Source organism: Lampetra fluviatilis, chromosome 1 (genome assembly GCF_964198595.1).
Source record: "Lampetra fluviatilis chromosome 1, kcLamFluv1.1, whole genome shotgun sequence".
In the NCBI taxonomy this organism is placed as follows: domain Eukaryota; kingdom Metazoa; phylum Chordata; class Hyperoartia; order Petromyzontiformes; family Petromyzontidae; genus Lampetra; species Lampetra fluviatilis.
The window spans coordinates 33,508,272-33,526,701 of record NC_136275.1 but is presented as its reverse complement, the minus strand read 5'-3'; the positions used below and the strand labels follow the sequence as shown (position 1 = coordinate 33,526,701).

At 42.2% G+C, this 18,430-nt stretch overlaps 1 protein-coding gene across 2 annotated transcripts in view; it reads left to right on the top strand.

The window, feature by feature from the left end:
- Positions 1-18,154, top strand: part of ABAT (4-aminobutyrate aminotransferase) — a 64,700-nt gene extending 46,546 nt beyond the window's left edge. For both annotated transcript variants that reach the window (XM_078861176.1, XM_078861180.1), the window contains 8 exons: positions 4,413-4,475; positions 5,215-5,278; positions 6,460-6,608; positions 7,615-7,752; positions 8,940-9,107; positions 11,094-11,240; positions 11,640-11,751; positions 12,427-18,154. In XM_078861176.1, coding sequence (XP_078717302.1) covers positions 4,413-4,475; positions 5,215-5,278; positions 6,460-6,608; positions 7,615-7,752; positions 8,940-9,107; positions 11,094-11,240; positions 11,640-11,751; positions 12,427-12,548 — 963 coding nt within the window. In that variant the 3' untranslated portion in view covers positions 12,549-18,154. The remainder of the gene's footprint in view (positions 1-4,412; positions 4,476-5,214; positions 5,279-6,459; positions 6,609-7,614; positions 7,753-8,939; positions 9,108-11,093; positions 11,241-11,639; positions 11,752-12,426) is intronic.
- Positions 18,155-18,430: the final 276 nt, after the last annotated feature.

Here is an 18,430-nt window from a genome sequence, read left to right as displayed (position 1 = left end):
TGCCTTTCACCTTTTGTGCTGTTCCCAAAGTCTGGAATGGTACCACCTCCTAGCCATCTGTGCTTCGGAATACTAATCTGTTTAAACGTACAAAAAAGCATTTCCATTTGCACTTTATTTTCACTGAAACTAATAAAAAGGCAAATGCAATAGTTTACATTCCTGGAAGTAAATTATGCTTAATATATTTTCCTATTAACTAATGTTCCTTCCTCCAGCTTACTCTTTCTTAGTACCATTTGTATTTATCTACAAGGAAACTGAGGTGGTTTAAACTTTCCAAGACTCATTAACAGAGTGTTGCTTTGTATAAAATTTAATACGGCACCCTGATGTTATGGGCAAAAACTGCCACATCTTGACAATGTGGGTCCAACAAAATGTATTTTCATCAGTGTGTGTGTGTGTTTGTGCACATGTGCATCCTTATTTGATCTTGGATCTAATTCTAATCTGGCTATTGTGTCATTACAAACTACACTCGGATCATTATTCCAAAGCCAATACATGCAAGTGACCTTGCAACTTAATTAAAGCCTTCATCGTGGTCACCTTAGCAGAGTTATTAGCAATGATTAAAGCTGTATTTTACCAGCTTTACGTTTGTTGGTAACCCTAAACATAAAGTAGTGTGTGCGCTGTATCTCTTCGCTAATCATAAAGCTGCTGTATGTGGAGGAGAGACATCAGCGTCTACATTGTGAGCTTTTTTATTTATTTATTTTGCACGCATTTAACATGCAGCATTGGTTTCTAAAAGGCTCTGAAAAATTACGTCATCAAATAAAGCATCCAAGAGTTAGCCCTAGGAGGAGGCCCTGTGTCACTGCAACATCTGTGGGGTCTAGCAGAAGGAAGAAAGTGATGGCAACGTGTCGTGGCTTCAACAGCACTGGTGGTAATCATGACTTTTAGATCCAATTATTAAAAAGGCTTATACTGTATTGGGAGACAGGTCTCAAATCTAACATCAATTTAACAAAGTTTTGTCAGGTTAAGTCACGTAGATAGGAAAATAAACAAAATGACTTTACCGAAAGGACCAAAGAGAGTGAATTCCTGCAGTCACGAAAGCTTCTAATCAAGATTTAGTCAGGTTATTACATTGTGCAAAATACGTGTATTGGTAATAACCTGCAGTGAATGTTTATCTTCTGCAATTTGATGGTGATAGCATAAAACGAATGTTTTATACCAGCTTTTAACCCTCATCTACCCAAAAGGCACGCAAGGCAGAATATATTTTGTAGGCTCTGCACGCGTACATTGTGATACACACACCACTTCTTCGCTGTGTGCACACTGTGCTACGTGCACGCTCTGTATAAAGGTACATGTTGTGCATATAGTACACTTTGTACAGACTGCACTGAGTCTTGTGCAGACTGCAAGCATTAAAAGAGTCATGGGCATCTCTTATGAAAGCCCGGCGTTCCGTTTGTCCGTCAACTAAATTATAAGAGCCTTTCAGAAGGCCTGAATCCAAAAAGTTATAGAAAGTGGACAACAATTGTCGACCCCCCTCCCCCCCCCCAAAAAAATTCACTCCACCCCCCGCCACCCCCAAAAAATGAAATGTCTTTCGTAGTCCTATATGCCTACACATCCTACGTAGTATCCGGACACATTGGGGGTGGGAAGAAGAGGATTATCAGTGGGGGCAACAGGCGAGGTGCGTAGCGCTGAGAAGCTCTCCGCAGGAGCTAGAAATAGTTGGCTATAGGCCGCCGAAATTCTAATTTAACAAAGTTGTCCATTGTGTCATCTGCTGCACCGAGGGATCAAACCGATGACCTTTGGATTGCAAAACCAGCGAGTTAACCATTACACCACTGCAGCATTCCTGCGCAGATATACACAGTGCATTTTCTGTAAATCGTGCATTTTTGCACATAGTACAAACAGGTAGATATTACATGGGTGATGCATTCGAGTAGTCAGCACTGTAAAGACATAGTTGGCGGACCCACGCAGGCTTCATTGTGTTTGTTAGACTTATCCTGTTGCGTTGGAGTTTCCCAATAGCTAACTGTAGAGAAAGCAGTTCCTGACCCATCTATACAGAAGTTAGTGTTATCTTGTGTGGGTTTTTTTTTCAAGTTTCCTCCAACACGCAAAATAAATGATCTAATATGGCTCCATATTCCATGGCAGGACACTCCTGAAACTTTTTACTTATCTAGGCTTTCCCCAATAAATAATTTTTGTATAAAGGTGTCAGTTTTGTTGCCAGAAAAAAGGGTAAAAAACCTATTATTATATTTTGCTACTGGCAAAGGAGGTCTCATGATGTAAATGCTTACCCCGTGCCCTCAATACTCTGATGATGCATTGTCTTTGAGTTGTGCGCCTTTTGGCATCATCTGGTCGAACACCATATGAGACTGGGCTCTAACAAAAGCTGTCTCGGGTGTAGACCAATCAATTTCAAGGACAGTGCATACATTATCAGAGTGTTTTTTTTTGCATTTTGACTGCAGGTATTGTGGCTAATGTAAACATGATTCCTTGTAAAAAGGTGTCAGTTTTGTTGCCAGAAAAAAGGGTTAAAAACCTATTATTATTCTTTGTCGTTAGATAGTTTGCAGCTATAGAGACAATGCAGGTGCAGATGGGTAGACCTCTGCACATGGGTAATTCGTTAATGATATATCGATCCATGTTTTGGTTAATTGTATAATATATTTTTATACTCAAAAGACATGCTTTTAATTGTGCATGTAGATATCGACGATTGTGTATGCAAATAATATGTTCATGTTACATTTGTGCACCTGGTTCATTGACCAGGTGACATAAGTAGTACAGTGAGCAGCTTGCAATCGGTAGGTTTGTGAGTTCAAATCCTGGTTGGGGGTTGACTCAACCCATCATCCCTCTGGGGTCGTAATAATAAGGACTATTTTGTGGGAAAGTCAAGTGGCTCAGGGTTGTAAACAGGAGATGAGCACTGCCTAAATGCTAATTCGAGCAGGAAATCACTGACCTTTTAAATGGAGAAAACTAAATTTGAGAGAAAAAAGAACCACAGAAACAATTACAAACAAGCCAGTAAAAATGAGAAGAAAAATGATTGGTTCCTGAATTTAATCACAACCATGACAATTCACCAAATCACGAGGGGTGGAGGGCTTGTGGTAGTGAGGATTTGGATTTTTAGACCAAACATAGTTTCTAGGCATCGATGATACACATCACACATACATGTGCACGTAGTGTAGACAGTTTTAAAAGGGAAGATTGCTCAGTTTTGTACATGTCCCGACAATTGTTGTCGACGTGTGAATCAATGGGGTACAGGCACGAAGGGAACATAAGGCAAGCACTGCACGTATGCATGCCGCTGCATGTTACATAAGTGTGCCACAATGCTACATTGTCGGTGCTGATGGGGACGTGGTGTGCAGATAAATGGCTGTTGTCTGGCACCCAAAAATTGTCTCCCAAGGCAACAAATACGGTCTCTTTCATCCGCGCTAAGCTCACAGTCACCACCCTTTCCCGCATAAAACCCAAATGTCAATCAAACGTGCTTCATAATTCTTATTTTGCATTGATCGTGTCCTTGTTTTAAGCTGCATTCTTGTAACAGTAAATAAAGGCTCAAATGTGGATATCCAGAGGTGGGACAAAGTCATTGTTATGCAAGTCCAAGTCGAGTCGCAAGTCATCAAATTCATGACTCGAGTCTGACTCGAGTCCAAGTCACATGACTCGAGTCCACATCTCATAGGTGGGACAAAGTCATTGTTATGCAAGTCCAAGTCGAGTCGCAAGTCATCAAATTCATGACTCGAGTCTGACTCGAGTCCAAGTCACATGACTCGAGTCCACACCTCTGTGGATATCTGACCGGGTGGTGCTTGCGGTTCGAGTGCTCGATTCACAATTGGAAAGGCTACAAGTTCAAATCCTGGATGGAGGTTCATTTAACCCTTCATCTCCAGAGAGGGTGGTAGGGAGAGACTCATTCCCACCCATGGAAATGCCGACAAATCCGTTTTCATATTAATTTCGACTAATATTAGCCATGCCTGGTAATGAAACTCAGGTTACCTAGTTCATAGCGCAGTGTGCGAATTTACTGCTTGGCCTTAAATCATAATATTGATGGCCTTTATTTAAAATCGTGTGAGAGCCCATTTAAATTAGGCATATTATCTTTAAGAATGTATTCAATGGATAACTTTTTTTCATGAAAATTTTATTAGTGGGTGAACATTTGCATTTGAAATACAAAGGCAGCTGGGAATTATGCAAATAATTATGAGACTATCTTTTTGTCTGTGTAATTGTGTGCATGAAGCCTCAAAGTATGGGTTGTTGTGGGTATGTATATGGGTCTCATGACTGCATTTAGATGCTGTATGAATCAAAATTCTCCTGTTGTGCTATGTTTGCCTTTCCAACAGAATAAGCAGAGAGGAGGAGCCAAACCCACTACTGAAGAGTTGAGGACAAGTATGATTAATCAGGTATGCACATACCCATAATCCATTTACAAAGGCTGCAATTTCTCCCTCTGCAATGGTTATACATGGTTGTATGTTTGCCGCTTGAATAAGATGTTCACGGTTCAAGTCCAGTACCTTATCTGGTGAATACTGCAATTAATCATAGAATACGCCCCTTTTGCTTTACAGTGAACCGTAAATGTTTTTTTGACATTCGAAAATGTGTAAGCCGTGTAGAAAATACCTAATCGGGTAAAACCACATAGCAACATCGCCCCCTAATGGCAGACTACCCCACTGTGAAACATCACGCCTTTGTGAAAGCACTGTAAAAATAGTGCGATACTGATTGTATGATTGATTATATATGAAATACCCATGTCATACCAGGGATTGAGGTGTTGCGGGGTGTTGTGTGTTTTGGAGTGATGTGTTGGCAGTTTCTGGGGCATGTGTTTATGGTGGGATGTGGTGGTACAGTGATTAGTCTATTCTGATACATTTACAGGGCCACAGCTAACATTGACAGCAAGTGGTATTTTAATCTGTTTTTGGCCTCCACAAAGTTGACTCAGCTTTACATGAGTACTTGGTGCAGTGTGTAAACGTCAGCACTTGGGAAGCAAAGGCTATATATGGCATAGACCACACCACTTCTTTGTGTGCTGTTTGAGCCTTAATAAGTGCTCACGAACAGCACTTGCCGCATGTGTCCCAACAATAAGCTGCTACATGGGGGTCTTTGTCTTTTTGTCTGCAGTCCCCTGGCAGTCCTGAGCTCTCGATCTTGTCCTTCATGGGTAGTTTTCACGGCCGCACCATGGGTAAGTGAGCGTTGATGTGAAACGTCTGCACCTTCCTCAAAATGGGTTGCATCTCCTTGCAAATGATCACCAGTGTGACAATAAACAAGGCATCCACTTAGGCTCTTGTTGGACAGTCCTCCGTTAATTTCGTCTGCTAATGTTCACTCACATTGCTACCGACTTGAAGCAAGATGTTAGAATGCAAATTAAATCGGCAATGATTTAGGCATCTGGACAAATTTTCACTCATCTGAGGTGCCCAATCAGGTTTCAAAAAGGGGCATTCCACTTCAACAGCTCTTGTTAATTTAGTGGCTGATCTCCAAGAAGCTCTTGGTAATGGGGGAGTAGCATTCGCAGCCTTCATTGATCTAATAAAGCCTTTGACCTCGTGGATCATACCATCATAATAAGTAAACTTAAAATGTTAAGAATGGATCTACAACCCTCGGAATGGATACATGACTCTCTGAGGAACTCTGCCCTGTATATACAGAATATTTTGTATTGAATACAATTTTGTATCATTTGGAGGTAAAGTGTACTTATCGAACACACCCAGATATATGGCATTCAAGCACTGCATTTAGATTGCAATTATTTTCCTCTTGGAGATCACTTGGTTGGCATGGTATTTGAATAGCTTGATTGGATACTGGAATAGTATCCCAGACTGTGAGAATCATTGACAATATTTTAAGTTAAACTTTGTTTATTGTAATTCTTCAGAGTATATATATTTTTTTAAATTGTGGGTTCTTAAATATATTATTGTTGTTTTAGTAGTAAGTTAAGAAATACCTAAGTCTCTGCTCCCCGATTGCCTCGGTGAAAGTGGGCAACATCTTTGCCCAGTCCTGGCCAGCTGGCTAAAAACCTAATGAACGAATGAGCGTGTTACGTGACCATGCAAGTGTGTGGTTAGCAAAATGTACTACAAACTCGGAGCTCCGAGGTCAATTCCTGCTCACAACCAACATGGTCCTGGGCCTCCCCTAGATCGACTCAGCCTTAAATGGGTACTTGGTGTGATGTTTAAACATCACCATTGGAGGGACAAAGACGAACGTGCGTGGTGGTGCTGGCTACCCACCCCCTCGAGTGATGTGCCGACCTTCAAAGATGCTCGCTTGATAGCACTTGCCCCAACAGTCTGTTAAGGCTATACTGGAGGGTCTTTGCCTTTGTCTGTGCCATAGGTTGCCTCGCCACGACGCACTCAAAGGCGATCCACAAGCTGGACATCCCCTCACTGGACTGGCCGATCGCTCCCTTCCCGCGCCTCCAGTACCCGCTGGAGGAGCACTCCCGGGAGAACGCGAGTGAGGAGGCGCGCTGCCTGGCTGAGGTCACGCATACCGCACTCTCGCTTGCACACAGGAAGACGCAGCCAAAAAATAAACAATTTGAGTGGTGTGTCGGTTAATATTTAAAACCGTATCAGTCTATAGTTGTGCAGCAATTGAAATCCACTTCTGTGACCAATGAATGCATGTTTAAGCATTAAAAACCAGACTTCCAGTTGGTGACGTAATGCACAAAAGAGATTTTCATGTTCTATTAACATCACTAGAGGGCACTGTGGTAGTGTGCCCGAGTAGGTTTCTTAAAAATACACGAGAACTTTTTTTTTTATTTGGAAGCACTAACCTCATGTTGAACGCCCTGGAGCACACAACTACATGCATGTCTACAAAATAATAGCCATATATTTGGTTACATTAACCATTAAGACTCTAACACTGAGAAATGCTATTATCCATTTACTCATTTCTCCTGTTGCCATTGATTAATCTGTCCAAAAACCATGAGGCACTCACGTAATTCTGTAGCAATCATCCACAGCAATTTTCACAATTTTCTATTGTAAAAAAAAAAGGATCACAGTTCCCCGTAGTGAGCAATGGGATTCCAACTCCTGATTGCATGTTGGTGGCATCACGATCACAACAAATCGTCAAATTAGAAAATGACTTGCAAATTACCTCCATTGTAAAGCCACATCGCAATATCGCCTCCGATTATACAACTACTGCAGATTATAATTGTTCGTGAAACATAGTGGCTTCGTGATAGCCTTGTGCTTTCATAATACCTCGAATACCAAATGTACTTGTGATGTTACTTAACACAGAGGTCGCACGACTACCCAAAATAGTTTTCTCTGCAGACGAATAATTATTTTTGAAACAGAATCAGGCACAAACACACTCTTTAACAAGCCATCTTTTGATTGGCTGCACATAAATTGTAAAAATCTGCCATAGCCATGCCATGTTATGTTGCCAGTGACTTGCTGGCAGTGATTGCCTGAGTGCATTGTGGCTTTAAACTGAACGATTCCCACAATGCAGGTTGAGGATCTGATGCAGAAGTTTGCACGAAAAGGCCGTCCTGTTGCTGGCGTTGTGGTGGAGCCTATACAGGCTGAGGGGGGAGACAACCACGCTTCGGACGACTTCTTCCGCAAGTTGCGTGCACTCACTGCTAAGGTTCGCCATGATTACAGCTCTTGCACTCGGCTCTTGTGTGGTGGCGCTGTGTTTCGAGAGCTCAACTCACAGTTAAAGGTTAAATGTTCAAATTCCCATCATCCCTCTGCCAGATGCTCTTGCTAAAAGCATATGTTTAGCCAGTAGCATTTATGTTTAAAGATTTACTTACGATGGGACAGAGAAGGTTGAGCCTGTCAACAGTTTTATTGCTTAAACAAATGCGATTTGTTGAGATTCATATGGAAAGCCCAAAGGCTGATGGACTCTGATGTATATTTTTATATGTCGAGACACAGAGCTGAGTCCTACTTTTATAATCTTATGGGTGGACTGGCACCTGTCAGTAGAAAATGTGGATTTTCCACTCCAGGCTCAGGGCTGCCAATTTATTAAGCATTTGTGCCGAGCAAGGCAGCAACTTCATTACGTGCAAAATGCGATGTCCTCAAGCTGCCACGAATCTCGGTGCGTGAACAATCTTCAACAATGGGTGTAATCGTTTGCTTATACAACGGCTACAATTCAGCGATTTATTTCTTCATGTACCTTATACTCCATTATAAAGCAATGGGGCTGCACTGTGGTACAAACACTTGAAATGTGGCTACAGTGCTGCTACCACATTTATGTGCATGAGTGCAAAAATTAATTTGTGTTTGTGTGTGGATACATAGTGTAGCGGTTAGCACGCTGTGTTACGAACTCGGCAACCCGAGTTCGATTTCCACTCACAGCCAACACCAGTGAAGATTATCTGAGCTGGTCCTGAGCCTCCCCAAGGTCGACTCAGCCTCAAATGAGGACTTGGTGCAGTGTGTAAACATTGACATTCGGGGGACGAGGACAGTGCTGGCCCACCCACCCCCTCGTGTGCTATGCTGGCCTTCATAGGTGCTCGCTAACAGCACTTATGGGGGATCTTTGTATTTTTTGGATATGTATGCATTCTAACATGCACATGTTTGCTTGTTTGATTGTGTGCGTCTGTGTTTATGTGCACGCAAGTGTGTACGAATGTGTGGATGACCATTGACTGGTGTGTAGAAATGTGGGGTTATGTGTTCGTGCATGTGTAAGTGTTTTTTCCTTAACAGTTGCTCTCTTAGATCACTTGATACAGATAATCTGCATTTATGGCTATGTGTGCGAGATCTTTATACTCGTGCGTGTGTGTGTATGTGTAGCATGGGGCAGCCTTTCTGTGCGACGAGGTGCAGACTGGGGCTGGTACTACAGGCCTCTTCTGGGCACATGAGCACTGGGGGCTGGAGAACCCACCCGATGTCGTCACATTCAGCAAGAAGATGCTCACCGGCGGTTTCTACTATAAGGACGAACTCCGCACAGAATTGGTGTGTGTGGGTGTTTTCATATATGTGCGTCTGTGTTGATCTGGTCAAGGCCTATGATACCATCAATAGGCCAGGGCTCTGGATTATTATTTGCGCTTTTGGAGCCCCATACCATCTGCTTGGAATCATTAAGGATCTTCATCATGGTGAGTAGGCCCGAGTAAAGTTGCATGGTGTCAGACCCTTTTTCTGTTCACCTTGGGGTGTGACAGGGATGTCCTCTGGCCCCTACAATATTTAACATCTTCTTTGACCATGTAGTTCGAGAAGCTTTGTATGGATGTAGTGGTGGATTTTCCATCTGGTATAGATCAATGCTTGAGTGTGGTCAAGGAATGGCTCCCTTTTGGTCAACCATATTATGGATGTGGATGATCTGGTAATTGCTGCCCATTCTGAGGAGTTGGAGATGCTACTGCTAAACCTGGAGCATTAATCTAAGAGATGGGGCCTTACCATCAGCCCCACAAAAACAAAGCAATTGCCCCTGGGTATTTTATGTCATCAAACGCACCCCTCCCTCAACTTCCCATGAGTGATTGGGCAGTTGTGGAGAGAGTGGAGAAGTTCCCATACTTGGGCAGTGTACTTATGACCAGCTCCGGTTTGACAGCAGAGGTCTCACTCTGAATCAGTCGAGCGGCATTATCTTTTCATTATCTGTGTATCTCTGTGTGGAAGCTACCTGGTCTATCGCTCCACACAAAGTTTCTGGTCTTCTCATCCACAGTCATGCCCTCCCTTCTCTATGCTTGCGAAACGTGGACCCTCCTAATAGAACATTTTTGCCGGTTTGAAACATTCAGGCTGGTCTGCCTACGATCCATCCTGGGTTTAACCAGGCTGGATTCTATGAGTAGCTCACATATCCTTGAAAGATCTGGACACAGTCCCATTGGTGAGCTCCTCCGGCAAGGTATTTGAAACTATTAAACTATTTTTTATTTTACCAGGTAAGGCTCACTGAGCTATATAGCTCACTTTCAGAAGCAACTTGGCCACAAATGATAATTCAATGAAGTGGCTTATCATGTGGAAATGTATAGCAAACAAATACTCTCACTGCATGCTTCTAAGTGTGGAGGGAAAAACCAGAGGATCCGGACAAAATTCCACGTGACCACGGGGAGAACATGCAAACTCAAAATATACAGGTATCATGGTCGGGATTGAACCCACAACCTGTATACCAGGAAAGGTAGTTAACATCTCGCCACCACTGCGTTAGTTGAGTCATGTAGCCTGCATGGCAAGCCACTACATGGCCAAGCAGCTTCTGTTAGGCCAGATAGATGGGGCTAAATGGGCACGGGCTAGAGAAGAGATGGACTGATGTGGTACAAGAGGAAATGGAGCGGAGTGGACTTGCCGATGACTGGTACCAGCGGTATCAAGATTGGTCTCTGTGGAGGAGGCTCATGAAGGACACTACTGGAAAGTCACCTTACAACAACAACGGTGGGCAGAGCAGCGCCGGGTGGATAAAACAGAGCAAGTTGGCACAGTAGGGGGCACAAGTGGTGCATCTGCCAGTTATCTCAGTTAACCCATGGCACCTGGGTCTGTCTCGTGACCTCCTGCCAGCAAGCCTTCGACGCTTCACTTGGCCTTACAGTGCACATAGCCTGGCACAAGCGCCGTGGTGACATCACCGCCGGTTAATGGCAAATAGTGGTTGTTGTTGTGCCTAAGTGGGGAGCGGTAGTGTAGCGGTTAGCGCACTGCGCGACGAATCCAGTAACCTGAGTCCTCACGGCCAACACCAGTGACTATTATCTGAACTGGCCCTCCCGTAGGTCGACTCAGCCTCAAATGAGTACCTGGTACAGTGTGTAAACATCACCACTGGGGAGACAAAGGTGGCCAGGCGTGGAGCTGGCCCACTCAACCCCCTCGTGTGTCGTGCCGGCCTTAATAGGTACTCGCTAACAGCACTTGCCCCAACAGTCTATTAAGGCTATAGGGCGGATCTTTGTCTTTGTGTAGCCGTATCGCATTTACAACACGTGGATGGGGGAGCCCAGCAAGACGCTGATGCTGGCGGAGGTGCTGAAGGTGGTGCGTGCGGAGCGGCTCCTGGACAACGTGCAGCATGCGGGCTCCGTTCTGCTGCGTGGGCTCACGGACCTGCAGGTATAGCGATCGTTCACACCCACGTGCGGGGCCAGATTATGTTTAATAGGGGCCCCAGGACTCTTTACAGTTCTGAGAAGGGGGGGGCCTCTTTGTATTTTCAGTTACTTCCCTTGACCGTTGTGCGACCACCGATGCCCGATGCAAAATGCGACATGTTTTACCATGTTAAACTCAGTCAAGTTTTTTTTTTATGCAAATCGTAAATCTAAATATATACGTAGACGAACATAATTAGATGAGTAGGTTCACATTCTGGTTCACTTGTAATGCGACTAAAGCCATCCCATTGCAATGCAATCCAACATATGACACTGTTATTTTCCGCCACCCAAACCCCCAAGACCTCTGACCACCACACAACTGGATCCTAACTGTGCCCCTCTCTCGCCGCTCTAGAATGAATTCCCCAACATACTCAGTCGAGCACGAGGACGGGGCACATTTTGTGCCATCGACATTCGTGATGAGGACACTCGTAACAAGGCAGTGCTACTAGCAAGGAATAAAGGTACGTGCGCACACACACACACACGAGATGAAGATCCCCTGTGTAGCCTTAACAGACTGTAGGGGCAAATGCTGTTAGCGAGCACCTATGAAGGCCGGAAAGGTACACGAGGGGGTGGGTTGCCAGAACCACGCCCGAAATTCGTCTTTGCACACAGTTGGTACCTTGTGTGGTCGGTTCCGATCAGGGCTCCACTTCACAGAGGCTCTAACACGCCTGCCTTCCTGAGGCGCACTCCCTACTCCCCCTTCAAAAGCTGCCTATGGGTCACACCTTCATCTCAAATTCTGCGTGTGGGGTTCCACAGGCGAGGTTAGACGTGTGCTAGCTTAACGTATCTTTGCCCTTAAGCCTCGAGTGTCGTGTTTTGTGTCGCATTTTTTGTTGTTAACTTAGCCTATTGTGTGCCCGTGTGTCTTGGCCGCACGTTCAGGTTATGACCACACTTCCCTTCGGCTTTCCCTTCACGATGTGGCGGCGCCGTTTGTTTTGCGTGCTTACACACGCTCCCCTGTAATGGTGCTGAGCACATTTTAAAGTAGTACACTGTAAATTATCCGAAAATATGAAAAAGATCTGGAATTGTCCTTAAAAGTCTGATATTTATAAACGTGCAACTCATCCCTACCATATGGCTTTATGTGGAATCTTTGTTTTTGGTGTGCATGTTACTAGGAGTGGTGCTGGGTGGTTGTGGGGACATATCGATTCGCTTCCGCCCGAGCCTAATCTTCACCGAGATCCATGCCAACATCTTCCTGAACATCTTCCGAGATGTCGTCTCAACCCTCAAGTAACAACTTGGTTCATCGCCACAAATGGCTCTTCCCTCTTCCCGCCCCTCAACGGCCCGCCCCAAGATCTCCCGCACACCCACCCTCAAGTCACGACCCCACATCGCAACGGCCATCCACAACCCGTCCTCAACCCGTCCTCCAACCAACAAGCCCCTGACTGTCAAAACGAATCCCATGCATCTTTCCAACAAGTAAACAGCCCAAGTAAATGAAAGGCATGTCCGAATGTTTTGGCTGTAAGTAAGCGATGGGGAAAGCGGATCACTTGACAGGACATGAGGATACGAGTTGATATCGTTTGCTGCTGTCTGTGGTAGAAATGCATGTCCGTTAAACGTTGAAATGTGGAGGTTGGGTTGATGGATCATGAAGGGATGGGAGTCCTGCATTGCATTGAGCCATCGTGATGATGGTGTGCATGAGATGGCCCACCTCCTGGGAAAAGAGGTGGTTGACTATCGTTGGAAATCCAGAAGGTAGGTTTCAGACAGGCTGTCTATACAGTGGAGTTTGCGAGTTCTCATGAACGCTTGGTTTTATTTTGAGCCACTCAAGTTTACCTTTTGCATGCAACAACTTAAAATAAATGTAAACATCCCAATCCGCAACCACCTAAAATAGATGTTTGTACTCTGTGAGTCTTTTCTACAAATATTTTTTAAAAAGTATTACTCTTTCTAGGTTCTGTGCAGAATTTTTAAATTTCTAATAGAGTAAAATATGGCTCAAGAAAGCAATGCCTAATGAAAAAGTATATAAAACGGTTGCTGATGTAATATTTATAAGTGGTTGGTAGGTGATGTGAAGGTAATTTGAAGGGATGTTTAACTGAATCATATGTATTCATTAGAGAAGTGATGAGCTTTTTAATCTGGATATTAACAGTCTGAGAGAGTGGAATGTATAAAAATGCCATGGAAATGTTTTCTGACATAAGGAACAGCAGAGGATAAGGAGAGACTACCCAACCACGTTAAGCCTGACTCTTTCCTGGCATGTGTTTTAGCAAGAGGTTGAGAAGGGTGGGAATATTATTGCTCACTAAATCAGGGCATATAGTCACTCTGCTGAAGTATTAATTTTTTAAAAACCTATTGTGAAGTGTCAATGACGTATAATAAATCTATTCTCTGTTTTAACTTTACTGCCATTGAAAGTAATATTTCAGGCAGCACAGTATAGCTAAATATGATGCTATGACTGCATTATTAAGGTGGCATTGCTATCTGCCTATGAATGTAGTCCAGCCTTGATTGCATATGCTGCACGATATTAAATATAGTGTATGTAGATCTTGACTTAAAGCTTTTGTGGCTGCAGGAATTCATATTCTTTGGGTCTTTCGGTAAAGTCACGTAGATAGGTTCAAATATTTTTTTTGTTATTTCTTTGAACCTATCTATGTGACTTTACCAAAACACCCAAGGAATATAGCGTACGTGTTTTAAATTAAGTAATAGTTTTTTTGCATTAAAATAAAATTACAAGATAATGTATTGTTAAAGAATAATATCATGAATGTGATTATTTTAATGAGTGTTCATATCCATGTTTAAATTAACCTGACTTGGCTGGAAGTCCTAAACACTTCAGAGTGCAGTAAACTGGCCTAACCTACTTAAAGCATTACGATAAAAGTATACATTGTCACTTCTTTAGAAAGCAGAAATCATGTGATACTTTGTTGCTGAGCAGAGAAAACTCAGTTAATTTTCAATAAACAAGGCTTTTAATTACAAAATCAGTGGTGGTATTATTGATCACTAAATCCAGTTAGAGTTTTTAAGTTAATGTTAGGACCCAATTTTAACAATAAATGTGGTTTGTAGGGTGAATGCTAAATTCCTATCATAAATATTGAGCTGCCATTATTTAATTACTTGGCTAATTAAAATCAGATTTTCTTTTTAAGAGTTTGTTTAACATCTAGTTTCCGATATATTCTGCTTGCCCACTTACTTTTTAAACTCTAAATTTGTATAATTGCATCATATCCATGATTGACATAAAACAAGTTGTGATTCATGGCATGAAGAAATGTCATCTAATGTTGGGTGAAAAGCCTGTTGAAATGGCTGTTGAAGTCGTATTGTGGTTCCTTCAGAATCCGCTCCAAAATATCGTGATGCAATGTTTCTTTATTGTGAAGAGTTGCCAGTGTGATCACTTCTCCTAATGCTTTGACCGATGGCACAACTGGTATTAAAATTCAAACCCCAGCCCGTGTCCTCGTATTTGAGTGAATTTTAAGTAGTGCTAAAGCCAATTGGCAGTCCCGAACTGGTGTTTGAATTCTGCGAGCCAAAAGTTTCCTTATTGGACATTCATTATTCATTTCCACCAAGTGGTTATTTTCCAAACCTTGTTTGGGTTGACGAACAAGACTTAAATTTGTGTTCTCGTAAATTGGAGCCCAATGAAGCTACAGCAAGGCACCGTTATATGTGTTATAATTGGAGATAAAATCCGAATAAATGACAATTGCAATTCAAATTCAGAATGTGCTGTAAGATACATTATTCATTATGAGGTAGGTTACATTGTCGGACATACGAGTGACACCAAGAGGTCGGAAACCAAGGATATAAGATATTGAGCTACGTGGTGGTGGTGGTAACGAGACTGAAAAAGAGTGGGCCTTGGAGTTTGGTTTAACACTTTGCAACACTTGATGGATATATTAGAAGAAAACGATGGTCAGCTGCGATGATATCGATGGCATCGGCCATGATGACCTCTTCACGATGAGGTCCTGCCAAATGGAGCCTTGCTAAGTGTCGATTGCTAGTACGTTGGTGAAGGAGGGGGGAGGAGATGTCGAGTCATAAAATGGGGAATCCAGTGATAGGCCATGAGTTGACCAATGAGGAAAACCAGATTATTTTGAGTGTGGGAAGGTGGGCAAAGCAAGGGCATTAGTAAGGTGTGTGAGCGATGATGTGTAATCATCCGCGGCGACACTGCCTTTCCGTAAACTGTTTTCACTTGTGACATCAATTATACAAAATACTGTCAAGAAACTAAGAATACGAAATCTGAAGATTATGTTTTTTAATCCTTACATTAATATTAAATGGTTGTGTTTTTGTTATGGTTGAAAAGATTTAACAAACTATAAAACTGATGTTACTTTGATTGGTACAAATTTACACGATGGACATTAAACACAAAACTGTAACATGTATCTGTGAGTTCAGCGCCGTTCCCCCTGGTGTGTGCTTGCTCTTTTTTTTTACTTTAAGCTTCAAAACGCACAATGATGAAAAACATGCAATAAATGTGCACCAGCGTCTTTATTTTTTTTTTAAACCTTCGTAAAATATCACGTGGCTTATGCCGCACGTCAAATTCTCATGTCACTGCGAAACCACATCCTTGAACTGCACAGCATGAGGTTTATGAAACGGATTCTGGTTATTGTGTGGCTCTGCAAGGGAGGCTTGTGATGCCCATGCCGGAGCAACGAACTAGCACCAGAGATGCCGAGTTAAGATCCATGAAATCGCTTTGAGATTTAATTCATGGTATCGTGTATGCTCAGCTGATGACCTTAGATTCATCATCAATGACTGCACGTAAAAAAACAATTGTGCACATTTGGTTTAACACTTAATTTGAGCTTTTAAACTGAAGACATTATTGGCAGATAAGGGCAGAGTAATACAGAAACAAAAAAAGATGGCACACACCACCATGCCTTGGCATTTTGGGAAAGAGGAAAATGACAAATGGGAGTTGGGGTCAAAGGGTTGAGTCTGAGTTGTGTTGCGCAAAGGCTGTTGAATAACCTGGGCTTTTGGTGTTTTATGAAATTTGATGTCTGTCAAGTAAATTTGTCAAAATATTGCCCCTATAAACAAGTGAAAGAAGATGGTTTACAAAGAGCTCGCCTGAGATTACTCAAGGGCTGTCTGTCACATTAGGGCATGATGTATTACAATCTTTGGAGTTTGTGAACATAATTATTGTGAAATACAATAATTGTGCTACATTTATTGATATCGTATGGTTTTATATATTTTTTTTATTTTGTGATTTTTTTTATGTTATCATAAAGTGTGACTGACACGTCCTATAATTAGACCTTTTGAAGTTTAGGGTTTTGTAATGGATGTTTGAAATGTTAACTTGTATGTGCATGCCAAGTCTCGTGCATGGGTGTAATTGTTCCTGAGCAAGTTCTCGTCATCTGAGAAATTGGCAGTGAACACTATAACAATGACTAGGTGACTTGTATGTATGTTGAACTTCTTTTGCACCATACATAGCCAACCATGATAATCGTAGGTGGACCTTGTATCTCACATAGCGAATTGTACAGAATACTCAACAGTGAGACTGGTCAAATACTCTGCTTAAAAACCACAGTAAATAATTAATGTAACATCCTTGACAATAAGTCAATCCACAAATACAGATGTGCTTGAGTTGATCTCAATAACCAATAAATTGGTTGACTTAAAACAACAATGACACTTTATTACGGCTCCACATTTTGTTGTCCGATTTCATAAAGGCAATCGGCCAAGCTTAGCCACGAAGCATTACATTTTTTACCTGTGTTTTAGAAAAAAAATTGTACGGATTTTTTGGAATGGAATCTCTTTGCCGGGTTTTTTTTCTAACACCTAGGCATTAAACCCCCCCCCCCCCCTCATGCATTATCATTGAGTTATAAGTAGCAAGAACGTTGCCTGCTGTTGTGTTTGAAAGTGATAATTGAGCTATTTGATTGAACATTTTCTGCTAGAGAGCTAAGTCATTTGTGAATAAAGCTTTAAGTTTGTGTAGCTGCATCATCCTGAATGCAACTATGCTAGCTGTTGTTCATCAGCCGCATAACACTGGCTAGTGAATTAAAACAATTGACCAAGCCCTTAATGGACCACACATCGATATGCTATCTCCAGTAAAGGAAATCCTGAACAAATAGAGGGTATACAAAGTGCAGCTCCATAATCCATTACAAAAAAATGTAATCTGCGTGCTGTGATCTGCTTAAATTAATAACATAATTTGAAACTGATTACCCAGTGTAGTATGATAATTAACTTGACCATCAGCTCTGCTTATTGAATAAACATTTTAAATAACTCCTATAGAGAGGGCTTTCTGAGGCTGAACCACATGCTAACGTAACGTGGCATTTATGTTAGTCACAACACACTAACACGTGTAATATGCACACAGCTACTGAATATGCAAAACACTATCACCAGTTCCTAAATAAATGCATTGTGGTCCTCTTGTTTTAGGTTATCATCAAAATAAATTTTAGCAAATATGACGTATCGGCGGTAGTGATGCATAAATTATATCCTTATTTGGACTCATCATAGCAGCATTGAGCATGATGGCTGTACTGTTAGCTTGAAAATGTTGCTATTGGCAATAAGTATGGTATGCTCTTGAACCCGACTCTGGGCAAAACCATCGACATCAATCATGGGGAATTGTATGGTGGAGGGAAGGAAGAAATGGGTACAAAGGGAATTTTGTGTTTGTCTTGGATTTCCATTTAAAGGTGCATTATTGCTGTGATTAACACATTCCTATTAAGAAAGTGAATATACAAAATAAATGTGTCAGTGGTGTTTATGTTTAAATATGGGATGCGTGTAATCGAAGACCCTTCTGCAATGCAAATTAACCTTATCACCTCCACTTATCCGAACCAAATTGGCCAATTGGGGTTTCCCGTATTAAGTCATGTTTTGCCCAATTTACAATCAGCTCTATAGATAACAATTCCGTTCAAAGAGGCAATCATAAGCAGCTTTGGGTGAAGTCGTAATTTGCTGGGGACAATGTCAAGTAAGATATTAACTGATCGACGTAGTGAGTTTAAATCTGTTTCAGTGGAGTGAGTGGAAGGTGATTCG